This window comes from Pimephales promelas, chromosome 8, assembly GCF_988280905.1.
Source record: "Pimephales promelas chromosome 8, fPimPro1.hap1.1, whole genome shotgun sequence".
NCBI lineage: Eukaryota > Metazoa > Chordata > Actinopteri > Cypriniformes > Leuciscidae > Pimephales > Pimephales promelas.
This window is the reverse complement of record NC_142776.1, coordinates 39,535,326-39,546,310: the sequence shown is the minus strand read 5'-3', so window position 1 is coordinate 39,546,310 and position 10,985 is coordinate 39,535,326. Positions and strand designations below refer to the sequence as shown.

The window sequence follows — 10,985 nt, the reverse complement described above, 5'->3', positions numbered from 1 at the left end:
CGCGCGCATTTGGTCTTTTAAAGCCCCCCTCCTGCAAACATGGTTAATTTGCTATAGAAGCGCGCGCCCGTAGTTTTGATCTACAGTACACGCGCATTAGAGAGTTAATAGCATGAACCGTCCGTGAATGCGGTGTCAGTGCTTCGGATAAATGCCAAATTCATGTAAACATGATCACTATGACACACACACACACTAACATCGGTGTGTGTGAAATGTAAATTCATATTTAAAAGTGCTGTCCACTCGCTTAATGAGGCATTTCACTAGAATTCTGAATTCTCCAAAAACATGGAGCTGCATTAACACTGCCTGCTACTAATGCCAGAACATGATGCTTTAAGACACATTAAACTACAGGCCTTTTTAGCATTTGTCTTGCTTATTTGGGGATATTAAATTTAATATTCAGCAATATTCATCTCCTACATTGAAAGCATTATATGAGAACTGAGCTGGACGATGACATCACGGTTTTCCCCAAAGCGGATATGGATATATATATATATATATATATATATATAAATGAACTAAATATCTTTCTTACAACAGAAATGAAGCACCACTGAACTCCCTTAAGCTGGACTGATGCTGTCCTCACCGCTGCATTATTGTCCTGTATCTCAGTAAAGCTGCTGTGAATCTGATGTAAAGCGCTGGATAATAAAGCTGACTCGACTAAAGGCACAGCATCATTTGTGGGTCAGTGTATTAGACAGACGGGTTAATCAAATACCATTTATTTTGACCGTTAAAGTATAATTTTACAGTGTGCTGGGTTTGTACAGTGCTCGAGGGCTGCCGAGGAGTATTATTCATGCACATCTCACACAAACAGCTGAAGAACTCAAAATTAAACCCTGAACAGGAAAACCAAAGCAAAAGGCGAATGTCCTTCTGAGGCGTTCACACACGCGAGCAGACGAGGCTTGAGGCGGCGGCCATCACGGTTAACCCGGAGCCGGCCCGGGTCGCCCCGTGTGCGTTGGGAGTCTGGGCCTCTGGCTGGGTCCGGCTCCGGGTTCTGGATCATCTCCACACGAGACTCAGTCCAGCCTACCTGATGATTTAAGCGTGCGTGTGTGTGTGTCTGTGTGTTTCTGCGTGCAGTGGGTATTTCAAACCATCGGAAAGCTAATGAAAAGTCAAGCTTGCATGTAAATGTTGAATGTACGGTGTCTAGCGATGCTTCTGCTAGCACACGTCTGCGCGGGAAAAGAAAGACTTCGAAGTGAAACTTGACGAGAGCAGCTCCAGAACCAGAACTCTGTACAGTAAATATCCTCTTAAAAACAACAACACGAGGACGATGCCTTTTCATTCAAACTCTCAAACTCAACAAAATAACCTCTATCAAAGAAAACAGCAAAACAGAGTATGGTGCGGTTCACTTCCTGCGCAGGGATTGGGCCATTCAGACTAAACAGCAGAGCCACACTTCATAAATCCAGTACAGTACGTGCTGCCGATGAATCCTGTAAATCTCCTCGGGAACAGAGTAGTGTCCGTGGCTGCGTTCCCATTGGACAGGAGCAGGGGGTGGGCGGAGCCACGAGGAGGGGGGCGGGGCCGACTCCACACACACACACACACACACACACCAGATGCTTCACTGTCCAGCCTGATGGAAATACACACGAAACATCGAGCGTTTCTTCTGTGGAGTGGCTGTGCCGATCTGAGCGTCTGGATAAAGTGTGTGAAAGAGCCTGACAGGAGATGACATCACACTCCTAACAGGAGATGACATCACACGGCTCCCTGATGAATGGAGAAAACAAAAGAAACGAAAGTACTGAAAGAATCCAATGCCTTCCACATCAGCAGCGACCCCGAGCCGACCCCACACACGTCCACGAGCCGCGTCTCCCTTCAGTCCGCTGAGTGTGACAGGATGATGATGATGATGATGATGTCATCTCTGGAAATGGAGGGCGTCCCAAACTCCAGATTTCTGCACACTATATACACACCATCACCACTCCTGCCGGCTCACAGAGCTGTGTGTGTGTGTGTGTGTGTGTGTGTGTGTTTGCGCACCGAACTCTGCAGCGTTGAGACCCGCACGTGTGTGTGTGTGTGTGTGAGGAGAGAGAGTCAGCGCTGCAGGGGTTGGGTGTGTTACGAGAGTGTGTTCTCCGGGTCTGGTCTCTGGAACGAGCGGGTCGAGGTCTACTCTTTGCTCTGGGTCGGGGGAACCTCGTCGGACCCGTCCCAGCTCTCCTGACTCGCCCGCTGAGGGTTATTCATGTGCTGAGCGGCCGGCCCGGTGTACGGCTGCCCGTGAGGGAGAGTGTTCACCTGCGGAGAGAGAGAGAGAGAGAGAGAGAGAGGGTTAAGCCGGGTGCACAGTACACTCTGCAATTTATAATAGTCAGGCCTCCAAACTGCGACTAAAATGGTTGCATTTGCGACCAAATATATTTGTGAAATTTCTGTCAAGGTTGCCAAAATTGATTGTAAAATTTGCATCCTGTAATTTATTCCTGTGATTTTCAGCATCATTACTCCAGTCTTCAGTGTCACATGACCCTTCAGAAATCACTCTAATATGAGGATCAGATGACCAAGACACAGTTATGATTATTATCAGTGTTGGAAACACACACTACTGTTCAAAAGTTTGAGGTCAGTAAGATTTAAATATATATATATATATATATTCATCAAGGTCGCATCAAAGTGATCAGAAGTGACAGTATAGACATTTATAATTTTACAAAAATGGTCTATTTCTAATAAATGCTGTTCTTCTGAACTTTCTGTCATCAAAGAATCCCGAGAACTGTTTTCAACCCAGCAGAAGAAGAGCTTGTGGAGGGCTAGTGTGTGTGTGTGTGTGTGTGTGTGTGTGTCACCTGCTGATACTGAGCCGGTGTCGCTGGAGAGTGAGGATAGAGGGCGGTGTCTTCAGGCGGCGTCGAGTCGTGCTCGTCAGGGGCTTCCTGATCGTCCGGCTCCTGAACACACCAAACAAACGCGTGTGTTGAGCTAGCAGAGAGCAGTGCTAACGCCACAGCTAGCGCTCCTGCAAAACGCTGGCCACACTACACCTGAACTCAAGGCTGCACCATATCAAAGACACTGACATGGAGATTTCTGCCATATATAAAGATTTTTACCAGATGATTTGGAAATAATAATTAAATCCCTTTCAGAGATTCACGATTTCAGTGTTCATACTTAGGCTTGATGAGCAGCTCGACCTGCAGTTTAAATAAAATATTGAAATAAGAATTATATTTTTAATTATTATTTTACTATAAAATTACAATACTAATATTTACATCATTACATGGCAAACCGTCAAGCTTTTAGTTATCAAGCGGGTCTCTGAACGAATCACGTGTTTATTTCATCACATCGTAGCGACGTCGCTGTTATTCTGCAGTATATCGTGCAGCTGCACTGCAAGGCACTGTGGGTAAAAGCCTCAGCTAATTGCATGAATGTGGACGTTAACAACTTAGCCATAAATCACAAAGTTCACAATCGTCCTCAAATGTCGGTGTCGTCATGAACTCACCAGCGGGGTTCGGGGAGGTTTGAGGGACTGAGCGCTCACCTCTTCAGGACAGAGCTCGCAGGCCTTGGCTAGCGTCATGCGCGCGCTGTGCGAGCGCTCCAGGAAGTAGCCGTTGGACGTCTCGTTGCTCTGTACGGGAGGAGACCAGTTGTTGTACGTGTACTGCGGGTTCCCAGTGTAAGGCCTTCGCTCCAGCTCATCGCCCAGCCACTCCACCGCCCACGTCCACTTCCTCTTCAGGTCCCCGTTACTCTGACACACAAGCACAACACCATCACTACACCATCACTACACCATCACTACACCATCACTACACCATTACTACACCATCACTACACAATCACTACACCATCACTACACCATCACTACACCATCACTACACCATCACTACACCATCACTACACCATCACTACACCAGCACAACACCATCACAACACCATCACTACACCATCACTACACCATTACTACACCATCACTACACAATCACTACACCATCACTACACCATCACTACACCATCACTACACCATCACTACACCATCACTACACCATCACTACACCAGCACAACACCATCACAACACCATCACTACATCATCACTACACCATCACTACACCATCACTACACCAGCACAACACCATCACAACACCATCACTACATCATCACTACACCATCACTGCACACACACACACCTGCAGGATCTGATAGGCCACAGAGCAGTTGCTGAACAGCGCCACCATGCACTTGATGCACTGATAGGCCCGCTTCTGGTAATGGTTCTTGGAGCGCTGGATGGTGTCGAAGAGCCCGTCTCGGTCGTCGGGAATACCCTTCAGGACATTGTGGATCCTGAACAGAAGGACAGCGCAGGATGAGGACGTGCAGCCATCACACAGGAATAGAAGCAGTTAAAGTCTTCTCATGGTTATTGCCATAAAATCAGCTCACGCTGCTTATATCACTGTGGCTACGGGGCTTTCGCTTCTGGAGGGACGAGACACGCTTGCTGAGTCTGAGCTCACACTCACAGCGCTCGCGTTCTCCTGCTCACGAGTTTAAAGGGATATTTGATACGGTTACACGGAGAGTAGACCCTGATAAAGTACATATATAGCCTATAATCTGTGTGCTTTCTAATAACGGCGGGTGCTGGTGTTTCAGGAGCGAACACGAACGCCACTGCAGTTCCTCTAGCGCTGGGTTAGAGCGACTCTGGACGAGTAAAGCAGTTCCTCCTAGGGCTGTCGCGGTTATGGAATTTCCCTTGCGGTAATGTTGAGTGACTCAATAGCACGATATGCGGTATTACCGCCATTTATTTACTTATTTAATTTATATGTATTTGTTGCTATATAAATAAAGTTTACGATGTGGACAAAAACGAGGACATTTTCAGTAACCATGTAACGTTAACCGAAACTAAACAGTGTCTACAGTATATGCGCATTGAAAGACTTTCACTCAGCGCGCATATTGTTATGACAACGGACTTTGAGCGAATCATTGAACCGTTCATTCAACGAACACGTTTAAAAAAGCTGATTCATTAAAAGAGATGTAAAGAAACAAGATGTTAATTATTTTTAACTTTGAGGTTCAACTTTTCAAGGCTCAACTGAGCAGCAATGCGTCGCATGGGCAACGCTGAAGCTGATGCTTCCCTTATTAGAGACCCATTGATTCAATGCGTGACTCACTGATTTTATTTCCCCGCGACTTCCTTGTGTTGTGGGATGTTGAACAGCGCTGCTGCTGACGCGGATTTATGGGAAAATACCCGTGAAGAGAACGTTAAAATGATGATGCGACAAATATTTTGCTTCCCTTTGACACGACAAGCTTTTCATGACTTCAAAGACAGATGCAGGTAATTGCACGCGCTCTGCCGATCATTCACTGTCTGTGTGAAGCCTGTAGGCTACACATCACCATGATAAACAGTCTTGTTATCATTATGAACTTGTTTAACATTCAATACACATGCATTAAGTTCAAAACAAGAAGGGTATAGCCTTATATATATAAAAAAAAAACGTGAATATCGCGGTTGCTGCGGTTACGTGCAATCCTCTGCGGTTGGCTTGTCAAAAGCGCGGTACTACAATATTGCGGTTACCGCGACAGCCCTAGTTCCTGCAAAAGAGTTTCTAGAACTGAAAGCGCTGCTAGTTCCTGCGGTGCGAACACGCCGACATCCGGGAACGGGGAAGAGGATCCTCCGGTGCGGATGCTACGGTTATCAGCTCAATCGCATCAATCTGATCAAAGCATTGCGTTTACATGAGCTGAAGTTGAATCGGCACATGTTCCCTGAACCCGCAGCGATCGCCCGCTCGACTCACCGGTGCGTCTGCCACGAGTCCTCGATCAGCAGGATCTGCAGCAGGAGGTCCAGGTACGGCCGCAGCTCATAGGTGTAGGAGTACGCCACCTGACACAGACAACAGGCACAGGGAGGGAGATAAACAGCCTGTGAACACTCTCTCTCTCTCTCTCACACACACTCACACACACACACCTGCCAGAGCAGCTCGCTGAGCACGGTGGAGGAGAACTGAGGGTTCTCCCAGCAGCAGAAGCGCAGCAGCTTCACCGTCTCCTCAGAGTTGCTGCAGTCCTCGATGATCTTCTTCACGTAGCTGGTGCGCACGAACAGGGTCTCGGCCACGGGCGGCTGCAGGGGCATGATGGGAGCCGTGAGGCCGGGGTCCCCGTACGGGTTGGGCAGCGGGGGGTTACCTGTCGGAGAACACGGGTCAGATCAGCTGAGAGTGTCTGGATCGCTCCATCGTCTGGATGAAGCCGTGGACTAGCGCTCACCGTTGATGGAGGACTGCATGCGCGAGGACACGTCGCAGCACCGCAGCAGTTGCGACACCACCGCGTACAGTTTGCCCAGCTCCGCGTACTGGTACTTAATGGGAGGACCGGGACCCTCGTCCAGCGCCACCAGCATGAAGGTCGCCGGCACGCTTAACTTCAGCAGCTGCGTCTTCTCCGCCAGACCTGCAACAGACAGAGGCGCATTACTCTGACGCTCAGTGACCTTTAAAGGTGACGTATTACGCCCCCTTTCACCAGATGTAATAGAAATCTATGGCGTCTCCAGAATGTGTGTGAAATTTCAGCTCAAGATACCAGATCATTTATTATAGCTCATAGTTTGTGTGTGTGTGTCCCTTTAAATGCAAATGAGCTTTAGCTCCGCCTCCACTTAGAAGAGGGCAGAGCCTTCACACAAGCTTCAGAGACTCTGGCAATAGAGAGCCTAAATCCCGCCCCTCCGCTTCCGGCTCATGGGACCTTATTTTGTAAAAAATATGAATGGTAGTCAATGGCGAGAGACAACTTATCTTTTTATTCCGTCTGAACTGCGCCCTCGATTACACACATGATGTTTGTCAATTTAAAAGATAATTCTGATTCAGTTTGTCATAAAACAGAAGAGTAACATTTAGTTTTATGTGAAAATCGCTCTGTGAACTACATCTCCCAGAAGCGAAACGAGATCCGCTGCTCGTGTGTGTGCAGTCTGGTAGGACGGCGTAACGTTACGATTATAACGTAAGACTGTAGAAACAATGACAGACGTTAGCCTCAGTAAAGTTAGCTTCATTCATTAAGAGAAAATGTGCACCTTTGGGGTTTGTAGTCTTTGTAATTACATATTTTCACAGTCTTATACCTCAACGGTTTTACATCAAACTGCGACTTTCTTGACTTTAAAACGTATCTTTTAAATTGACAAACATCATATGTGTAATTCAGGGCACAATTCAAACCAGATCAAAATATTTGTTGCCTCTCGCCATCGACTACCATTCAATATTTTTCCGAAATAAGGTCCCATGGTGGTCGACCGGAAGGGGAGGGGCTTAGGCTCTCTATAACAGCACAGGCCGATCTGACTGATCCTGGATCAGGAGTAACAGCAGCTTTAGCTCCGCCTTCCGCAGAGACTCGGTGAGAGCAGAGCTGTTACACACTTCTGAACGTGAGCGGATCCACAGCTACACTGACTGATCTGTTTCTGGAGGATTTCCATGGAAAATAAAATAAAATCCACAGCTCTCGTGTCATCTGAGGCTGGCTTACAGCACTCGACTCATCTCTCGGACCGGTTTACAGCACTCACACACACACACACACACACAGAGAAAGCAAGATTTCCCAGATGTGTCAGATCAGGGCTCATGGGAACCAGCACTCACCCAGGTTGGCGTACATGACGAACAGGTTGAAGTACTGCTGGAGGTGCCGGCCGTGTTCGGACACTTCTCTCCTCAGCAGGTTCAGCACCGCCCGTAACAGGTGATCGCTCAGGGTCGCGGGGTCACAGGCCTGTTCACAACGACAAACGCCCGTTTAAACGCCAGGCCAGCTTCTGTTGCTCTGCATGCTGGGAAACTTCATACGGTTTTTAAACATCTAAAAACTGAATCTGGTTTAAAGGAGGAGTTCACTTTAGAATTAAAATCTCCTGATGGTTTACTCTCCTAGACGTTCATGTCCGTCTTTCTTCAGTGGAAATGAAGGTTTTTGAGGAACACACTCCAGGGTTTCACTGGGGTCCAACGGGTCGAAGGTCAGATAAGTCAAAGTAAGTTTCAGTGCAGCTTCAGAGTCTCGACACGATCCAGCCGAGGAATACAAGTCTGATCTAGACAAGTCTGATCGTGTCGAGACTCTGAAGCTGCACTGAAACTCACATCTGACCTTCGACCCGTTGGACCCCATTGAACTCATTATATGGAGAAACCACTGAAGAAAGACAGGCATGAACGTCTTGGATGACGTGGGGAGAGTAAACCATCAGGAGATTTTAATTCTGAAGTGAACTCCTCCTTTTAAAATGTATTTCAAAGAGTTAACTGAGTAAAATAAAGAGTTAAACCCATCACTATCTAATCAAACATGCTACAGGGATTCAGGATATTGAACAAGAGAACATGTTGGTGGATGTTTTGCTAATATTAAAAACTTCTTCACTTCTTCCTGTAATGGCCTATTCAGCAACTGGTATTCACAATCTGGACGATTACAACACGCTAAAAACTTCTCCATGAACTGAAATGAGTCCCAGTGTTGGAGGAGTCCAGAACACACTTCTGCTTTCCATTTGTTACAGCGCCCCCTAACGCTAGTTCAGACGGTCCCTTTCATACAGTGTGTAATAGAGCTGTCTGGGACTGAGATTGAACTGGAAGAACAAAGTGCAGATGAATGAAGTTGTCTACTGGTCCTGCACTGGTTTCTCTCTCCTGTACTGGTTTCTCTCACCTGTGTGGGAGTGCTGGGAGCGGTAACTGGAGCGGGACACGGGCCGTCCTGCAGGGAAAAGTGTGCGATGAAGACGATCAGCTTGGCGAAGGCTCCGCGGACCTCGGCGCTGGGACACTCCAGCAGGAACTCGGAGAAGCGCGTGGGAAAGGAGAACAACACGCTGTGCGCTAACCAGCTACGCACGCTCTTGCTGTGACGCAACAGGAGACACAGGGCGTCATACCTGGAGGAGAAGCAGATGAGAGAGAGGTCAGGTGACACACCCCCACACCACACGCTCCACCACACGCTCCACCAACTAACCAGTCACTCGCCGGGCCTCGGACCACCTTCTTGGTGTGGAAGCCGGTGCTGAACAGAAACCTGGCCGCGAGCTGCACACTTATCATCGCTATCTCTTCAGCCTCCGGTAACAGGTGATCTTGACCTAGAAGGACCAGAGAAGAGGAGCATCTCTATCCATCTGACGTTTACAGATCCCGACACACACACACACACACACACACACACACACACACACACGGTTTCCATAAACAGAGTTTTTCATGGCTGGTTCAGGCCTGTTGTTGACAGCTGACTCATGACGATATTAATATTGTTGGTATTCTACACAGTGGTCTGTTCACAGCAGAAATTAATCTTGTATTAAGGGGGAATATTTGCCACCTTACATTGACTTCCAAGGGCATTTTCACCCATATATGGACTTTTATGTCCAATTCTAACATTCAAATTAAATTAAATTAGCATCATAACACAACACCACTCTTACCAGTCAAATTAATTCATTAAATCAAAACACATCAAACCACGGCTCCCCGTGCTCGTGTGGACTGGCCTGAGGTCAGCGTTTGCTCACCTGGAGGCGGGTTCAGGTATACGCTGTTGCAGGTCAGCAGCTTCTTCATGAACTGGAAGTACTCGAGGCTGAACTGCATGCGGCTGTGCATGAACTGCACGTTCTGCTTGCGGACGCTGGCCTCGATGGCCGAGGGCATCTTGGGTTGGTTGGGCCGGGACGTGAGCGTGAGTTCGGTGATGTACTTCAGCAGCTCGTCGTCGCCCCCTGTGGCGTCCATGCGCTCGTAGAACAGAATATAGGCGTTCCACCAGCGCTTCTGCCGGCGGTACGACATGCGCTTCATCATGTGATCGAACACCTCGCCCATGTACTCTCCACCGAAGCACTGGTTCTTCATCTCCTCGTCGTCGTCCATCTTACACTCCGTCACGTCGCCGTCGTCAAACTTGTACCAGCGGTCCTTCAGCCCGTCGCCGTCGCTGCCGTGGCGCTGCACGATGTACGAGTAGTAGTGTCCGCCGCTAGCCTGACCCGAGTGCACTAGCACGCCCACGAGCCTGTAGCGCGAGCTAGCGTCGGGATTCGCCGGGGGGTTCTCCGGGATGACCTGGCTCTCCGGCGAAACCTCGTCCCCCTCCAGCTTCGCCACGCCGGCCACCGTGTACGGCTCCATGTCCAGCTCGCGGGGGAACTCGAAGTAATCGTTGAACTTGATCGCGCACTCGCGCTCCCAATCGTAGTCGAAGCGCTTCAGCTGGATGGCTAACACCGGCGGGAGCTTCTTTATGAGCAGACGCTTCACCGTGTCCACCTGACGGAAAAACACAGGAGAGACCGGTAGCTTCATCTCATAACATGTCAGCATCTAAATATTTCATTAGAAAAATATAAATGTCATATAAATACAACGAAACCAAGCTAACAAACACACGTCGTTTTATACAAATTAACATAAGATAAAAAAAAAATCCCAAACCTTTTCAGGCATAATCGTACTAAACGAAATAACTTCATAAAAGAGCATTCTACATGTATTAAAGGACAGTGCGATAAAACATGTTTAACAGAGAGGGGACTCTTACGAGACGTGCACCGAGTTGTGTCTTCACCTTTAAGCAAAAGAGCATGAGAGAAACCACAGGAAGACGTCACTAATCCCTACTGTACTGCAGTGTGGGAGATTGAGGGAACACATCCCACCTTCTTGTTGCACTTCTCGCAGTGGTACGCGTTGGCTCCTTCCAGAAGATCCCCTTTGACATACTGCTCTAACGAGTCCAGGAGGTTCTGGTGGTTCCGGATGTCCACGTTCAGCGTTGTGAAGGACTCCTCACACTCGTACCTGTGAACACACCCGTGTTAATCTCGCTGACGGAT

General features: G+C 48.1%; 1 protein-coding gene across 11 annotated transcripts in view; it reads right to left on the bottom strand.

Annotated features, from left to right (window-relative positions):
- Window positions 1-724: 724 nt before the first annotated feature.
- LOC120465143 (ubiquitin carboxyl-terminal hydrolase 9X) overlaps window positions 725-10,985 on the bottom strand; it is a 34,646-nt gene continuing 24,385 nt past the window's right edge. For 10 of the 11 annotated variants that reach the window (XM_039654784.2, XM_089134573.1, XM_089134576.1 and 7 more), the window contains 12 exons: window positions 10,809-10,950; window positions 9,666-10,419; window positions 9,110-9,233; window positions 8,804-9,029; window positions 7,735-7,864; window positions 6,344-6,529; window positions 6,042-6,262; window positions 5,866-5,954; window positions 4,216-4,372; window positions 3,527-3,778; window positions 2,859-2,960; window positions 725-2,301 (listed from right to left, as the gene is read on the bottom strand). In XM_039654784.2, the coding sequence (XP_039510718.2) occupies window positions 2,173-2,301; window positions 2,859-2,960; window positions 3,527-3,778; window positions 4,216-4,372; window positions 5,866-5,954; window positions 6,042-6,262; window positions 6,344-6,529; window positions 7,735-7,864; window positions 8,804-9,029; window positions 9,110-9,233; window positions 9,666-10,419; window positions 10,809-10,950 (2,512 nt within the window). In that variant the 3' untranslated portion in view covers window positions 725-2,172. The remainder of the gene's footprint in view (window positions 2,302-2,858; window positions 2,961-3,526; window positions 3,779-4,215; window positions 4,373-5,865; window positions 5,955-6,041; window positions 6,263-6,343; window positions 6,530-7,734; window positions 7,865-8,803; window positions 9,030-9,109; window positions 9,234-9,665; window positions 10,420-10,808; window positions 10,951-10,985) is intronic. The other variant, XM_089134578.1, reaches the window with a different exon arrangement.